This window comes from Durio zibethinus, chromosome 16 (genome assembly GCF_047325235.1).
Source record: "Durio zibethinus cultivar Kanyao isolate XHJ-2024 chromosome 16, ASM4732523v1, whole genome shotgun sequence".
Classification (NCBI taxonomy): Eukaryota; Viridiplantae; Streptophyta; class Magnoliopsida; order Malvales; family Malvaceae; genus Durio; species Durio zibethinus.
Window position 1 is genome coordinate 2,698,443 of NC_143177.1, and position 18,680 is coordinate 2,717,122.

The 18,680-nt window shown below is 31.8% G+C and overlaps 2 protein-coding genes and 1 pseudogene across 3 annotated transcripts; all 3 read right to left on the bottom strand.

Annotated features, from left to right (window-relative positions):
- Positions 1-3,031: 3,031 nt before the first annotated feature.
- On the bottom strand, positions 3,032-3,812 carry LOC149514202 (serine/threonine-protein kinase BLUS1-like). Its single transcript, XM_089745709.1, has 3 exons — positions 3,802-3,812; positions 3,292-3,706; positions 3,032-3,241 (listed from the first exon to the last, which is right to left on the bottom strand). Exons 1-3 carry the CDS (start codon positions 3,810-3,812, stop codon positions 3,032-3,034), a joined length of 636 nt encoding a protein of 211 aa, XP_089601835.1.
- Positions 3,813-3,954: 142 nt separating this feature from the next.
- Positions 3,955-4,540, bottom strand: LOC149514203 (quillaic acid 3-O-glycosyltransferase CSL1-like; annotated as a pseudogene).
- Positions 4,540-15,717, bottom strand: LOC149514204 (quillaic acid 3-O-glycosyltransferase CSL1-like). 2 transcript variants are annotated; one of them, XM_089745162.1, is made up of 9 exons: positions 15,041-15,717; positions 9,724-9,810; positions 8,388-8,501; positions 7,379-7,507; positions 7,077-7,289; positions 6,722-6,824; positions 6,126-6,304; positions 5,677-6,027; positions 4,540-5,287 (listed from the first exon to the last, which is right to left on the bottom strand). In XM_089745162.1, the coding sequence occupies exons 1-9, from the start codon at positions 15,641-15,643 to the stop codon at positions 4,730-4,732; spliced, it is 2,337 nt and encodes a 778-aa protein (XP_089601288.1). In that variant the 5' UTR covers positions 15,644-15,717; the 3' UTR covers positions 4,540-4,729. The 2 variants fall into 2 exon arrangements, with proteins under 2 accessions (XP_089601288.1, XP_089601289.1); XM_089745163.1 differs by lacking the exon at positions 9,724-9,810.
- Between the last annotated feature and the right edge of the window lie 2,963 nt (positions 15,718-18,680).

The window sequence follows — 18,680 nt, forward strand, 5'->3', positions numbered from 1 at the left end:
CTTACTCATTTTCACCATCTGTGGCTCTTTCTTGTGGAATTCTTATCGGTGTTGAAACATCACACTCAACAGTAACCTGTGTAGTCTTTTCATTTTTCTCAAGGTCTACTATAGTTTCTTTTTCATGAAAGATCATATCTCTACTTCTGACTGTCTTTCTCTTTACTGGATCACATACCTTGTAGCTAAATTCTTCATCACCATATCCTACAAACACACACTGTGTAGCTTTACTGTCAAGCTTTGATTTCTGTTCTTTCGATACATGCATGAATGCTTTACACCCAAAAACTTTCAAGTGAGAGTATGAAGTATCTTTCCCTTTCCACACTCTTTTTGGAATGTCAAAGCTCAAAGGAACTGATGGTGACCTGCTAAGTAAATAACAAGCTGTGCTAACTGCTTCACTCCAGAATGGCTTTGGTAATTTTGTCATCGTCAACATACATTTGACTTTTTCTACAATGGTGCGATTCATTCTTTCAGCTATACCATTATGCTATGGTGTTCTAGGTTCTGTCATCTCATGCCTGATCCTATGCTTTGAGTAATACTTTTCAAAGCCTTTAGATGTGTATTCCTCACCATTATCAGTTCGAATATACTTCAAGGATAACCCTGTCATCCTTTCAACCATGGCATGAAATTTTTTAAAATACTGTAGTACCTAACTTTTGTATTTCAACATATACACCCAAGTCTTACGTGAAGCATCATCAATAAAAGTAACAAAATATCTGCTACCACCTAATCACTCAACCTCAATGAGACCACATATGTCAGAATAAATTAATTTCAATCTATTTTATTTTCTCTGAGAACTTTTACGAAAAGAAACTCTATGATGCTTACCAAACAAACAGCAATCACATGAATCGAGAGACATACCTTTGGTCAAGGGAATAAAAGACTGCCTTGTCAAAACCTGTAACCTTTTTTCACTCATGTGTGCTAGCCGCCTGTGCCACAAATTTGCTGAAGCATCATTTTCAACGGTATTTACCTAGTTGTCGTTCAATTGCATCCATGTCTTATACATTGTGCAGCATAGTTTTCCCCTTGCAACTACCATAGATCCTTTGAGAAGCTTCCACTGTCCATTCTTTTGTCAACTTTCATATCCCTCCTTATCAAGGACATTAATAGCAAGCAAGTTCATTCTCATATCTGAAATGTATCTAACATCCCTCAAAGTTAACATGCAGTCTGTACTAATTTGTACAATAATATCACCAATCCCAACAATTTGTGAGACACTCTTGTTTCCCATTTTGGTACAATCAAAGTCTCTTGCTTTGTAAGTTGTAAACAACTCTCTCTAAGGAACACAATGATATGTCGCTCCTATGTCAACTATCCATTCAATGTTGGGATCACTAACATGATTACAATCATCATGTGTACAAATAAAAATAACTGAATCACTATCTGAATTCACTGCTGCAACATTGCCATCATCTGAACTCTTGTCTTTCTCATCTTTTCACTCTTGCTTCAAGATTTTATAGTTTCGTTTTATATGACCTACCTTACCACAATAGAAACATTTCACTTTACCTCTAGACTTAGACTATGTTTAGACTTACCACGACCTTTTAAGTCCCGACCTCTGTTGATGTTTTTACCCCTGTTCTCTATGACCAAAGCTTGATTCTCAGAGTCTACATCTTTTCACCTTGCTTCTTCATTAAGCATATTGTTCTTCACCATCTCTAATGTCACCTTATAATCAGAAGCTGAATTAAGAACAGTCACAACTAGAATATTCCAACTGTCTGGCAATGAACCCAAAAGAAATAACGCCTTCATTTCATCATCCATCTTAAGCTCCATAGTAGTTATCTGATTAAATATATCTTGAAAATCATTCAAGTACTCTGTAACAGATCGTCCATCCCTGTATTGTAAAGTTGTAAGCTTTTTAACAAGCATAACTTTATTCATACCTATTTTTCTCTCATACTGCTGCTAATTTTTCTCAAACAATGTGAGCATCTGACTCCTGTGCTACATGATGGAATACGTTGATATCAACTCATTTTCTAATTGTAGCCAGCATCTTTCTACCTAGCTTCTTTCAGCTTTCATCTTTTATATCTATTAGTTTAGCCGAATCACCCAATACTGGCTCATACAAATTTTTACAGTATAGATGATCCTCCATTATAGGCTTCCAAATTGAATAATTCGATGTTGTCAATTTTATCATGGAACCTGTATCACCCTCCATGATCTCAAACAGAATTTACTTCTATCCTGGGTTGCTTCTGTATCGATGTCTCAAAATACCCCTCGCTCTGATTCACTGGCTGCGCCTGAAGCAATAATCACAACAATATAGAAGCAATAGACAACAATCAATAATAAAAAACGTAGGAAAAATAAAGCACACCAAGATTTACATAAAAAACCCTCCAGTGTAGAGGAAAAAAATCACGGACCACCAGAAAAATCTTCATTATTAAATAATAGGTATATAAAGTTTTTCTCTAGCTAAAACTGGAGCTAATCAACAACTAGAGAAACAATTAGAGAAATCTCACCAAATAAGTGACTCAACAAATACATCCTGAATTTGTTCCTAGGGAACTTCAAACCTGATCTTTACTGTTCAAAATGTAGAACTCCGAATCATAAACCTCCTGACAAGATTCCAACTCAATCGGACCACGGATCAACTTCCGTTCAACCAACTCTCCCATCTCTTTTTTCTTTATGCTTTTCTTGGCTTTTCTTCTTTCTCTACTTGGTTTTCGACACACACTTAAAGTAACCCCACCTCTTTTTTATTAAGTAGTTAGGGCTCTGTGTAAAATAAAAGATCAAGGCCCATGACTTTTACTTGATCTAAAACCACTTACATGAGGCTGGATTCTATTTTCCTAACACCGATGTGTAATACATTATCCGAACTCGAAAATCACAACGAATAGTTACCAATAGGCAAGAAAACAACAGAAAACTATACTGAAATTTCACCTCAATGTCTCAAATCTTCAACCAACTCGCTAATGTTATAGTTGGGGAAACATCAATTATTTTCATCGGTTTTGGATGATCCAGAAATCTGCTTTCTGAGAAACTCTAATTGCATCTCCAATTCAAAGTTCTTTCGCCTTTCATGCTCCAACTCCAACCTCAGTTTCTCAATCAAATGCACCAATTGATTTTCCCTGTTGATCACTTCCCCTCCAAACAAGTTAATAATATATGTCACCTTCTGCATTTGATCCTCCAAACTCTGTTTCAACGTCATCAGGTCACCCACCACTGTATATGAATTAACATTACTGTCAACTCCAGACTCATCCCCTGCAATTCGCTCAGTGCCGGACCTTTCTTCACTATAAGAACCATCATTTCCCCCCTCCCCGACTCCCCCTGGTGAACTATCGAACTTGGCTCAGCCTCTGGTAAATTCAAATGTGATCCACCGGAATCACCTGATCCATCCGCGTCACCTGCCTTTTCTGGAATGATCGTTTCGCCACCAAAACAAACCTGTTTCCCAATTGGATCGTCTTTGGACTGGCTGGCGAACACAGGATCAAGCTGGAACCTATCTTCATTGAAGTTCCACCCACTAATCATTCTATGTTTAACATGTTGAGACCTGGATTCCCCATCAACATCTTCGTTATCTACTCCAATATCAACACCCTCCCCAAGAATCTTGCTTACCCTGAACCTCTCTTTAACACTAACACTATTGGCATACTGTCCAATCGAATGCTGAAAATTAAAAACAGAGCGGTTTTGCCAAATCTGTTTCTTCAATTCCTAAGATCTTCATTCATCTACCTTATACCCATTAATTTGTTGCAGACAAATTTGATCACTAAATTTGAATAAAAAAAAAAAGAAGCATAATCACCAAAATTTATCCCTTGCAGTCTTATATTTGAAATTTTTCTGCTTCCCTAGTCACAAACAGAATGGTTGAGGATTTGATACTTGAAAGCAAGAGGCCAATAGCACCTGATGAACTTGACAATTCAACACATGAGAATCAAGGATCCAAAGCACAAAAATATAGTGGAAATGGCAAGAGATAATAGGGTAACTGAAGGCAGAATCCATGCTTTGTCCTTTTCATGAACATCATCCCTTCAATTATAAGGTAATGCACCATTAGGATGTAAAATGAGGGGAAATTTTGTCCAAACATATCATTCCAACCTCTTCCCTTGATAATTATTCTGGCAGGCCCTCCGGAAAACGAGATCATCTTCAAAGTGACTAATGTAACCAGTGGGGCAAGAACGATGGTTGATGCTTGGAAATTGAATATCCTCTTTTGGTAGAATGTTACTTGTTTATCATCTGCAACTTTATTTGTGGGCGCGAAGTTAGCTTCTCTCAAGCCAAAGCGGTACTTCAAAATAGCGTTCAAACCTCCATTGGTGTAAAGAAATAATTGATTTCATCATCCAAATCCTCTGTTCATTCCACCATGTCCAGATTGGATGATCATCCGTTGATAGAATTTCCTCCAAATGTTTCAATTGTGTCATGATAAAAATGTATGAAAAGATCATAAACCAGGAATTTGGAACCTATGTAATTAAAGATTCAGTTTATATTACAATCATAATAAGGGTCAGTTGACAAAAACATCAGTACTGAAACTACAGCAAAATATTGTGATGAAGATGAACAATATCGTCCCTTCAATAATTGAACATACAGAAAGCAGCAATGTAATTTTGTTCCTAATAATGTCATAATTTTAACACAGAATGGTAGATCCGAGTGACACGATAATCACTGAAAATACAGTAGATAACAAGGTAACAGATGATGGAATGCTGGCCTTGTCCTTTCTGATTATCATCCCTTCAATAACAGCATAATTCGTGATTAATATGTACAATGAGAGAAAGATTTGTCCAACCATCTTTTTCCACTGATCTCCGTTATCCTCCATGACCATAATTCTAACAACACCTCCAACAATTGATGCAACGTTCACTTGAATTATTGTAACCAATGGCGCAAGAAACATGGTTGCCGCCCGGAAATCAAATACACCCATCTCATAGAGCTTAAATTGTTCATAATCGGTAACTTTATTGGTAGGCAAGAAACTGGCTTCCCTCATGCCAAGCTTATGCAAAATAGCATCCAAGCTTCCATAGGAAAGACATGTAACTGCTTTTATCATCCATATTCTCCATTCATTTTTCCATGTCCGAAATTGTCCACCGGTAATGAGAATCTCGTATAAACTTTTTGAAAGAGAAGATACGAAAATGAACAAAAATATGCTGAAATTCGGATCCGAAACCTGTGAAACAAAAGGTAAAGATTAATACTAATTGAAAACAAATGAGATTAAAGTTAAATTTACCATTATACTATTGATCAATATTGAATTTTGTTACTGTCAATCATTTTTATTTGTTTCTGGACTAAAAAAATAAAAAAATTTATAGAAATTTGGAGCATTCATTAACAGAATAATTATATTTTATGCAATATTATTCTAATCTTTGTTGTCTGTCCAAAAATAAATAAAATTAAATGTATAATGACAAAATTAAATGAAATTAAAGTATAATAACAAAATTTATTTATTTTTATAAAATTTAATATTAAGTCATAATATAGGTAAAAATTTGATTTTAATCTCAAAACAATTAAGCAAAGAGTTACTCTCAGTTTTTCTCACTTTACCTCTGGATACAAAGGAAAGCCGTGCAGTAGACAGAGTTGAGGGATAAGAGCAAAGCCCCAAAGAGACAGGCAAGAAAGAAGAGGCATAAATGCCATTTCTGCATAGCACATGGCCTGAAGCAAAGACATCCTTAGAGGTCCATAAATAAGAGGGCAAAACCTAGAGATAGCAACATCAACCAATGCAGAACACCCTCTTGTGTACTGAATCGATAGGTCATTGAAATTTGTGGTAGAAGTTCCCAAGAATTGTGGCCTTGGCGGATTAAGATAGACAGATTTCCAGCCCTTGCAGTGTAAAACAAATCCTGTGAAGTAATCTTCCAACACACAAAAATACATAAAACCCACCTGCTGATACAAAATCCATTTAGATTAATTATACTTATGAGAATCTGAAAGAATTTTTAATTTTATTATTTTTTATTTGTTGTTGTTGATGTGCTTGCCTTTGTACCCCATGTTGTCTGATTTTCGTAGGGGCAAGAGGCTAAAACTTTGGCCTCTTCCAGCAACATGCTTGACGATTCCCCATCATTGATGAAAGTAGGCTTATAATCTTGACCAAGGGCTTTAATGAACTCGTTGGATGGACCAAACGATCTCTTAAGTGCTGCAAGGTCTATACCTGTTATTTCCCACATACTACACATTAATTATTTTCAAATTAATTAGATTCCAAGAAATCTCTTTTGGATTTTGATTTCAGCTTTAAATTAAGATTCCTTATGATTGATCCTTTTATTATTTCCTTTTTTAAGCAAAATTTGAAAAAAAATAAAAAATATTGAACATTAAGCAAATCAAATCTAAACATCTTGAAATTAAATTAATTTCTTGCATAGAACTATCGATATAATGGACTTTTTTAAAAATTCAACATTTTATTAATAAATTATGGTAAAAAAATATAAACTTAAAGTGTTCCAAGAATCAAAAGATAAGTTAAAAAATTAAAGAGTAGATTAGGAATTTAAAAAAAATCCAAATTTTATAATTGGATAATCAATGCTACAATTAGTTCAGTACCAACAAATTGACTAACCTTCTTGCGTACTAAAACTGTCCAATAATGCCTCCCTCTTCATATAAAAGTTTGTACCAGACAAAGGTGGTCCTCTTAGCCCATCAAAACCATGCCAGTGTATCTGAAGTCAGGGAAAAAAAAAATAAAAGTTCAGTACCAACAGTCCATATATATATATATATATATATATAACGTTGTAATCCAAGACAATGAGGAAAGATTATAAATAATGAAATGTGAATCTCATATTTGTTAAATATTATGTTTTATAGTAATTATATAAATTAATTAAATTAAATTTTGAATTTAAATATATATTTTTCACGAAGCCACCAATAAAAAATTGACCCTGTAGAAGATTTCAGTTATCTACCTTGAATACAAATCGAAATTGGCTATCGTAGATATCGTATTCACTAATGTTCCGAAATGTTTGAGGGAATTGTACAAATGCTAGTGAAGGAAATATCTCAGGATCAAAATGATAACACATTGCTTGCCTAGCTGAAGTTGGGTCGTTGCAGTACATGTCACAATCAAGCACCAGAATATAAGGAGAATTGCTCATCATCGCCGAAACCCTAAGCTGCATGCCAATGGCAGTAAGACAACTCCATTTGTTAGCAGAAAATAGACATAGACAAGAACATTAACAAGAGTACGACAGTGTCATACAAGAACATTGAGGGCTCCAGCCTTGAAATTATGATGATGAGAAGGCCTTTTCTCACGAGAAACGTAAACAAGAAGAGGCATTTCAACTTGATCTTCTCGTAATTCCTCATTGGAATGGTCTTGAATAACCTACAAATATATAAAATAAAGTTAGAATTTTTTTTTTCAAATAAAAGAAATGTGAGAAAAAATAATGGGTATCCAAATAAAGTTTATAGACATGACCAATTAAAATTTTAAAATGCATGTGTAAAAACTTATTAACAAGTGGGCTTTACTGAGCTTATAGTCATGAGCAATTAAAGTTTTAAAATACTATTTAAAAAGTAGTTTTTTCATTTAATGTGCTTTATTCTAAACAAATTTAAAAAAAAAAAACACAATGCATTGATTACAAAAATCTTTCTACTTATAAATATCAATTTAACATTTCCCTTAATAAATCAATATTTAAAGTTGAATCCTAAATTATCGTTAAATTGGAAGAATATTTGGTATAAAAAGTAATGTGAATAGTGTTATTTTCATTACGTATAAATATGAACTCTCTTCATATTTTGGTTTTAATTAAATTATTAAATCAAATTAATTTAATTTGATTAATTGGATGATCACTAATGAATTTATGTCGATTATTAAAAATTATTGTGAAAATTTTTTATTTTTAATTAATTCTTTTTTAATATTCAAATATAAAATTAAAATATATGAAATGAACAATTTCGTTTTATACATTGTCAGAATTTAATTTAATACTTTTATATTTAAATATTTTGTTAGATAATTTATTTAATTTCTTTCAAATATAATAAATTTAAAATTTAAAATCCAATTTGACTTTAATATATTTTATTATTTAATTAATTCAAAAATTAATCAAATGAAATTTAATTGATTAGATTAATAAATTGATTAAATGAATCTTTTGAATTTATTAAAAAAAAAAAAGCATGTATAGCAAGGAGTCAATAACTAATGAAAATAAAGAGGCCTGTGGGTAGGTAGATACCTCAATGACAGTTGGGTGATCACAACTGTTGGTAGTGGCAGGAGCTGCTTTCGCCACCTTACAATGTTCTTCTCGAAAGCTCTTTATCCTTTCCTTGAACATCTTATATTTCTCCTAAAAATGAAAAATCACATTTATCATATATTATGTTTAGTTATACGTGAAACATGACATCGGCCCAAATTGAAATGTTCAAGCCTAACATAAAAAGCAAGTAAATTTAAATAGATTAGGACAAAATTAATAGTTTACAATCATATATGAATTGACGCAAAATGGTTATTTGAAAACTCAACTACATGATGAGAATTCTCTCTTTTTGTCTCTCATAAAGAACTTAAGAAATGAAAATTAGATTTTTGATAACAATCAACAATTAACAAACAAAATAATATAGAAACAATATATCATAATAAACTTACAATAAATAGACAATAATAAAAAATCAACAACATAAGAAAAATAAAGTACATCAAGATTTACGTAAAAAATCTTTCAGTGTAAAGAAAAAAAATCACGGACTACTAAAAAAATCTTTACTATCAAATAATTGATATACAAAATGCTCCTCTAGCTAAAACTAGAACTAATCAACAATTAGAGAGGTAATTAGAGAAATTTCACCAAATAAATGACTTAACAAATACACCCTGAATTTGTTCTTAGAGGGCTTCAAACTCGATCTTTATCGTTCAGAATATAGAATATTGAATTGTGAACCTGCTAGCAAAATTTCAACTCAATTGGATCGTAGATCGACTTTCTTTTAACCAACTCTCTCTTATCTTTTTTTTTTATCTTTTCTAGTTTTTCTTTTCTTTCTTTTTTGACGCCACCCTCACTTTCTTTTTCACACAAAAAATCACCCCGCATTATTTTATTAAGTAGAGTTTCTATTTCAATTAAAACAAAAAGGCTTTGGGATTCTAATTGGTAAGAAACGATGGAATGGGACTGGACCTCACGTTTCTAATAATCTCTCCCTTTAACCTCATTAAGAGGAGGTTCATCATCATAACAGTTTTATTTGAAACTTACTTGACGAAAGAACCTATTATGGCCAAGTTACTGCAAAGCTCAAGCTTTTTTTTAGAAAGTGTCTTAGTCAACATATCTGCTACATTCTCATCAATATAGACTTTCTTCAACTGCATCTGTAGCTTTCCAAACACCGAATATAGCCAGTGATACCTAACATCAATGTGCTTCATTCTAACATGGTATATGACATTCTTACTCAAATATAAAATACTTTGGCTATGACAAAATATCACATACTCATTCTGATTTATCCCCAATTCAAGAAGAAAATGTTTCATTTAAAGCATTTCTTTACTTGCTTTGGTTGCTGCAATACACTCAGCTTTTGTAGTTGATAAGAAAATATACTTCTGCAACTTAGATTGCCAAGATACAACTCTTCCTGCAAAAGTAAATAAATACTTTGAAGTAGATTTTCTACCATTAAAATCACCTGTCATGTCAAAATCAAAAAATCCTTCTAGAACTAGTTATGTAGTTCTATAACTCAAGCACCTTTTGAGGTGCCTTCAAATATAAGAAAATCTATTTCATTGCTTCTCAGTTAATCTTTCTCGGATTAGAAAAAAGTCTACTCACTACACCAACTGCATGAGCAATATCAGGCCATATGAAAATCACAAGATACGTTAAAGAATCGACTATAAAAGAATTAAAAATACTAGATATAGCTAGTTGCTCTCCTTTAGTTATTGGATAAGATTTTTTACTCAGATAAAAATTGTTAGCAAGTAGACTACTAACTGATTGAGCATGTTGTATGTTGAATCTACTCAACACCCTTTCAACATACTTTTCTTATAATAACCACAGCTTTTCAATTTTCCTATCTCGAATAATATCCATACCAAGAATCTGCTTTACTAGACCTAAATCCTTCATGTCAAAAGACTTAGACCATTATTCTTTCAACTTGTGAACCATACCAGCATCTTGTCCCATAATCAACATATCATCAACATATAATAGGAGAATAATAAAGTTACCATCAAAAATTTTTTTTAACATATATACAAGGATCTGCTGCCATTCTTTTATAATTGTGACTCACCATAAAAGAATTAAACTTTTTATACCACTGTCATGAAGCTTGTTTTAAGTCATACAAGCTTTTTTTTAGTTTGCAAACTAAGTGTTCTTTTTTTTCACTTCAAAACCCTTAAAGCTAATCCATATAAATGTCTTCATGCAAGTCACCTACAAAAATGCAATCCTCACATCAAGTTGCTCAAACTCTAGATTTAAACTAGCTGTTAATCGTAGTACTACTCAAATATAACTCATCTTCATAACTGGAGAAAAGATCTCATCAAAATTGATGTTAGATTTTTGAGAAAAACCTTTCACCACCAATTTAGCTTTGTACCTCATTAGTTTGTCACTATTTTTTTTACCTTGAACACCCATTTATTTTTCAATGATCTCCTTCCTTTTAGAAGTTTAATAAGATCATATGTACCATTTTTTTCATAATGACTCTATTTTTCTATTCATTACTTTTAACCAGTACTTTTTATTTAGAGTAACCTGTAAATCTTAAAAGTTCTTTTGGCTTCCTTCTACTGATAATTAAAATAAAATTTAAACTTGGATACTTGATAGATGGCATGTGCTCTCTAGTAGATCTCTTAGGTTGAGACTCTACATTACATGATATCGAAGGTAGTTCTCCATGCTCAACACTCTTTGATAAAGAGGATTGCTCACCCTATTGAACACTTTTTTGCGAAGAAGACTACTCTTTTTGCTCAAAACTGATTATATTTGGCTCATCGCTAACTGTGACTAGTTTATTTGTATCTCCAAATTCTATCTTGCTTATTTTCACCATCTGTGGCTCTTTTTATAAAACTTTTATCGATTTTGAAACATCACACTCAAAAGTAACCCATATAGTCTTTTCATTTTTTTCAAGGTCTACTATGATTTTTTTTTCATGAAAAATCACATCTTTACTTCTGATTGTTTTTATCTTTATTGTATCCTATACCTTGTAATCAAATTTTTTATCACTATATCCTACAAACAAACACTATGTGACTTTACTATCAAGCTTTGATCTCTACTCTTTTGGCATATGCATAAATATTTTACACCCGAATACTTTTCAAGTAAGTATGAAGTATCTTTCTCTATCTATACTCTTTTTGGAATGTCAAAGCTTAAAGAAACTGATAGTGATCTGTTAAGCAAATAGCAGGTTATGTTTACTGTTTTACCTCATAATGGTTTTGATAATTTTGCCATCCTTAGCATACTTCTAACTTTTTCACAATAATGCAATTCATCTTTTCAACTATATCATTATGCTATGGTATTTCAGGTTATGTTATCTCATGCCTCATTTTATGTTTTGAACAATATTATTCAAAATCTTTTGATATGTATTATCCTCCATTATCAACCTTAATACATTTCAAAGGTAACCTTATCATCCTTTCTACCATGGCATAAAATTTTAAAAATATTACAATATCTAACTTTTGTTTTTCAACATATACACCCAATCTTACGTGAAACATCATCAATAAAAATAATAAAATACCTATTACCACCTAATAACTCAACTTCAATAACACCACATACATCAAAATGAATCAATTCTAACATGTTTTTTTTCTCTGAAAATGTTTACGAAAGAAACTTTACGATACGTGCCATACAAACAATGATTATATGAATCAAGAGACATACATTTAATAAAAAAAATGATAGATTATCATACCAAAACCTGTAACCCCATCTCGCTCATGTGTGCTAACTTTTTGTGTCACATATTTGTTAAAGCATTATCCTCAATGGCATTTATCTGATTGTTCTTCAATTGCATCAATGTCTTATATATTGTGCAACATAATTTTTCTCTTGCAATTATAATAGATTTTTTAAGAAGCTTCACTACCCATTCTTTTGTCAACTCTCATATCCTTCTTTATTAAAGACATTAATTATAAGCAAGTTCATTTTTATATCCGAAATGTATCTGACATCCTTCAAAATCAACATACAACCCTTACTAGTTTGTACAATAATATCACTAATCTCAATAATCTGTAATATACTCTTGTTTTTCATCTTAATGCAACCAAAGTTTTTTACTTTATAAGTTATAAACAACTTTCTTTTAAGAACACAATAATATACTGCTCTTATGTCAACTATCTACTCAAAGTTGAGATCACCAACATAATTATAATCACAATGTGTCTAAATCAAAGTAACTGAATTACTATCTAAATTCACTGCTATAATATTGTCATCATCTAAGTTCTTCGCTTTCTTATCTTTTCGTTTTTACTTCAAAATTTTGCAGTATAACTTTTTATGATGGAGTTTACCATAATGGTAGTAATTTATTTTATCTATAGACTTAGATCTATATTTAGACTTACTAAGATCTTTTGAATTGTAACCTCTTTCGATATTTCTACCCTTATTTTTTATGACAAGAGCTTGATTTCCAAAGTCTAAATCTTTTCGCCTTGCTTCTTCACTAAACTTCCTGTCCTTTACTATCGCCAATGTTATCTTGTAATTAGGAATTGAATTAAGAACAGTCACAACTAGAGTATTTCTATTGTCTGGTAATGACCCTAAAAAAAATAACACCTTTATTTCATCATCCGTTTTAAATTTCATAGTAGTCATTCGATTGAATATATCTTAAAAATCACTCAACAGTTCTATAATCGATAGTTTATCCTTATACTGTAAAGTTGTAAGTTTTTTAAATAACATAACTTTATTCATGCTTATTTTTTTTATCATACAAAATTGCTAATTTTTCCCAAATGGTGTGAGCATCTGTTTCATGTGCTATAGGATGAAACACACTGATATCAATTCATTTTTTTATTGTGACCAGTGTCTTTTTGTCTAGCTTCTTTAAGCTTTCATCTTTTGTATCTGCTGGCTTAATTGAATCACCTAATACTGATTCGTACAAATCTTTACAGTATAAATGATACTTCATTATAGGCTTTCAAATTGAATAATTTGATGCTGTTAATTTTATTATGGAACCTGTATCACCCTTCATGATCTTAGACAAATTTTACTTCTATTTAGGTTGCTTCTGTATTTATGTCTCAAAATAACTTAGCTCTAATACCATTTGTCAGGCTTGAAGCGATAGATACAACAACGCAAAAGCAAACAATCAACAATCAACAACGTAAAAAAATAAAGTACACTAAGATTTATGTGAAAAACTCTCTAATGTAAAAGGAAAAAACTACGGACCATAAGAAAAACCTTCACTATCAACTAATGGATAAACAAAGTTCTCATATAACTAAAACTAGAGTTAATCAATAACTAAAAAAACAATTAAAAAAATCTTACCAAATAAGTGATTCAATAAATACGTCTTGAATTTGTTCCAAAAAGCTTTAAACTCGATCTTTACTGTTCAAAATATAAAACATTAAATTGTGAACTTATTAATAAAATTTTAGTTCAATCACATTATATATCGACTTATGTTCAACCAATTATCTTTTTTTTCTTTTCCCTCTATTTTTTCTAGTTCTTTTTTTCTTTTCTTTTCCTTTCGGCGTTACCTTCACTTTCTTTTTCACACTAAAACCACCCCCACACTGTTTTATTAAGTAGAGTTTTTATTTCAGTTAAAACAAAAAGGCTTTGGCCTATAATTGATAAGAAATGATGGAATGGTAATGGACCCATGTTCCTAACACTATTAAGCATTCTAATCCACCTGTCATCCATAGAGATCTGAAATCATCTAATATACTTTCGGATTCAGACTTCAATACTAAAGAAATAATTAAAATGTAAATTGTTAGACTTCCTACATTTTGTTAGTATAAAACTTTTGTGTTGATACTGTTGTTGTTGAACATTATTAATGTCATTTTCAATTAATCTTTTGAAGCTTACTTTCTTTCGTTTTATTTTGATACAGTTTTTCTGATTTTTGTTTTTCAAAAACTGATGCAACGTCTATAACAAGAATAATTTGAAGCTTGTACACTAAATTGGTCATAATTGCACAATCAATTCTATTAAATTGTTATTTATATTTTTCTATAGTTTGTCTTCCCTCTTTAGGAGTAAAAATAAAATTGTCATAAATGTTAAGGACCTGTCTCAATAAATATATGCTACAATTATTTATTTTTTCTACTGTTACCAGAAGACATCTACACTAATTATGTTGATCTTTTTTATTCTGATGTTGGTTTCACATTAAAATAAAATTAAAAAAATTATACTATTATCAAATGTTTGACACTAAATCGCAAAGCAGTTCTCATAACGAAAACAAGCTTTTCAACATTATCACACCCATTAGAGGCATAAAGCGACCAACCCAGTCGAATATTGTCCTAATTACATCTTCACTATTTAACAATGGTATCAGCATGGCCTTAAAGGAAAGAGAGGATGGCTTAGCATGGTCATGAGGAAAGTAAAAGACTTTTGGACTTCATTGATGCATATGGGTTTTGAACCATGAAATAATACTAATTGTTTGACTAATTCTCGTATAATAAGGAATAAAATTAGTAAATTTAAAATTTTAGATTCTTCAAAAACAAATATTTTTAAATTTTTAATATTTAAATACATTAAAACAAATTAATTACCTCAATCTTTTGCCACTCTGCCTTGAACTCAGAACACTGGAAGTCACCATGGTCATCTTTGGGTCCTGAAAAATAAGCCTCAGGGCAGCTTGTCTTGATACTATATCTCCTACAAAATGGAAGCCATGACCTTGCAAAGTTCCAAGCCTCCTTCGCCCCAAGCAAAGTTACATCGGAACCACCATCGTCAGAAAGATAAACATGAAGCTTTTCGGGTGGATAATCTAGCGCCATAGCTGATATCACAGTGTTCATGACCTCCACAGTCGGCTCCTTGTTTGGATCCGCAGTGCAAATAAACACATCAATGGCTGGGAGTTTATCATCGCCTGGCAACCTTTCTGGAAACACAGTCCGAGAAACAGGACGCCAACGATAAGCCTGTTTTAGGAGCCAGGCTAAAGAGAGCAGCAACTCGGAGGTAAAGATTAGAAGCCATGGAAGTGTGGGTATGGTTCTGTTTTTGGTTTCCTGGGAAAGGAAAGAAACCCTGTAGTATATCAAGAAAGCGATAGCTATCGAGTGGAGGATTGCATATGACCTATTGATGATTATGGAGAAGTTGTTGACATGGCAGAGATGGAGAGGAAGAGACTTATCCATGGCTTCTTGCTTGCTGCGCTTGATTTACTTTAGCTCAAGAACAGAGAGCTTTCTGCCAGTTGCTGGCTAGAGCCATCTCTATAATAATAATTGGGGTTAAATATTTAAAATAATGTAAAAAATAAAAATAAAAAATAGTTAATTTATAAAAATCGATAAAATTAAATTTTTTTAAAAAATTAATTCAAATTTAAATTAAAATTTAAAAAATCTATAATACTATATATTAATTAAATCGAAGCCAGATATTATAATACTAACGATAAAAGGAAAAAACAAAGTAAAAAAAATAATTTATATACCGACATTGGACTCTGGTGGTTGCCAGTTGGCCATTTGGATTACATGTGATGTAAAAGCTAAGGTCATCAAAATCTTGGTATTTACTTGTCCTTTCCTGCATTTAACAAATATTTTCATTTACATAAGTTTTGTGAAATAATTAGCCAGACACGTCATTGTTTCTTTTTTTTTTTCTGTTTCAAGAGGTAAAGCCCGAGAAAGAGAGAGAGATTGAGATCAAACCTCAATCTTTCGTCTTCTTAAAGTTCGTTTAGTCACTAAGCAAGCAGCTGATGACCAGACACGTCATTGTTCAATAATTATGTTAGGCGCAAATTCAAAGTTGGATTCCTATGCGTCTCAAAATGCCGCCGTGCGTAAATTCAAAGTTGGATTCCTTGCGTCTCAAAATGCCGCCGTGGGTAAATTCAAAGTTGGATTCCTTACGTCTCAAAATGCCGCCGTTTATCCTGAACTTTCATAAGCAGTAAAAAAAATTTTGAACTTTTTTTTAATGCAACAAATTTCATATTTAAAATATTTTAAAAATCTAGAATAAATAGATAATAAAGAGATAATAAAAAATATAATAAATACAAATTATAAAAATAATATATTTAAATTTCAAGTGTTAATTATAATTATTATATTTTATTTATATTGTATTACTGTAATTAATTACTGTTATATAAATATGGATCCCAGAAAGCAAGACATTTACACTAGTTATTATATTATTGTATTTAACACGTGACCGCACGTGATTGATAATTTTATTAGATGTGCCATGTGGTAGTCAATTATTATATATTATTTGTCATGTAGCACACCTAATAGTAAAAATATTTTTTAAAAAATTTAGAAACCTCCAAGTGCCTACCCTCCGAATGAAACAACATCAATCTTTGGTTTTAGTTTAAATCCAACACTGCTGATGGTTGCCTGAATAGCTATGGAAACTATTTTGTGATCTTGTTTGCTAAAAAATAAATCTTCATATTAAAATTCAAACTTTCTTTTATTAAAAAAAAGAAAAATATTGGATAAAAATTTAGAAAAATAAGTTATTGGATGGAAAATGAAAATTTTGAAAGGGAAAATAGATCATCGATGATTTTTAAGGGGTTTTTGAAGGGATTTTTAAGAATAGACAGGGAAGGAAGCATTCACATGTGATATTTCAATTTCACATCGATATTTTTTAAAAATCTGCTATAATATATAAGTTGACACTTAAATTTAAATTTGTGAAATATTTTTTGTGAGATAAAATTATAAAACCTTTGAATTAAAATAAATAATACTTGGTTGGTTGGATTCAGATCTTCATAAATGGTATAAAAGGCGGTTATTAATTGGATATGAATTAAGTGCTATATGATAAGAACCACTTCTAGAATCTCAACGTCTAGTTAATCTTGATTTTATGGTTATATAATTATGTATGTACTTTGTGTTGGACTTGATTAGGACGTCAAATTTTAATGAAGAGAGTTTGTGACATCTCAATCTTATATCGAAATATTTTAAAGATTTATAATAATTTATAAGTTAAAATTTAAATATAAACTTGTGAGACATTTTTTATGAGATAAAATTATGAAATTTTTAGATTAAAATAAATAATACTTCACAGATTAGATACAAGACTTCACATTGAACCTCATCATAAACAAAGGTGACACGCCCTATGACCAAAGTCATTCTAATGGCAACAACATCAATGATAGTGATCAAAGAAAATGATATCAAGCCTCGTAAAACTAATAAAAAACTCTAGCTTCGAATTTTTTTCCCAAGAGCTCTATCTTTTTCACCCATTAGAAACTTTTTTTCAAACTGATAAGAGGGTAGAGAAGGTTGCAATAGAAAAGAGGAAGGCTTTACTTGCAATGAAAAGTGTCAAATGATGTTGGAAGAAGTGGCAACAAAATTTGAATTTTAAGTTAGATCTAGGATTTTTAAGGAAAACTAAAATTGAAAAATTGATCATAAAGTTGAGAGAAGTCCAAAGGTGGTTTTCGTTGGATTGTTAACATCCATAAGCAACGATTGACATGACGATACAACATTAAATTCTAGTAAAAAAAGTAATTTTTAAATTTTTAAATTTACGAAGAAAGAGATCGTAAACAAAAACGGAAAGAGAAAATATGATAGAAAAAATTTTTTGTTGGGTTGTCAAGTCATCAACCATGTGACGCTTTACTATCTTATGGACTAACATGTGGTAATAAGTGTTGATATGGTTGGTTATATAGCATCTTACGTGGCATCCTTAATTGTGCTATCAGTCAAGTAACTGTGTGTCATGGGTCGAGACTTAAGCTCTGAACTCGCACAGTTATTGTGAGGTATTGTCCGCTCTGGCCCCCCTGACCTTACGGTTTTATCCTACAATGTGGGATTTATGACTCCTCTTTAGGTCCGTGACATTCTCCCCCACCCAACGACATTCCTTTTATGTTCGATGTGGGATTCATGACTCCTCTTTAAGTCCGTGACATTCTCACCCACCCAACCTCGTGACGCCTTCGTCACGGAAGCTGGCCACCCTGCCTACCTCCCTCGAAGTACTTGGCGTGGATCGAACGGTATAGAGCTGGCTCTGATATCACTTCTTATCATGGGTCGAGACTTAAGCTCCAAACCCGCGCGGCTCCGAGACCCGGGCATCCACTCATCCGACGTCCCATATCAGCCTTCTTGTCACAGTTTACACCCTTGTGAGGTATTATCCGTTCTGACCCCACTG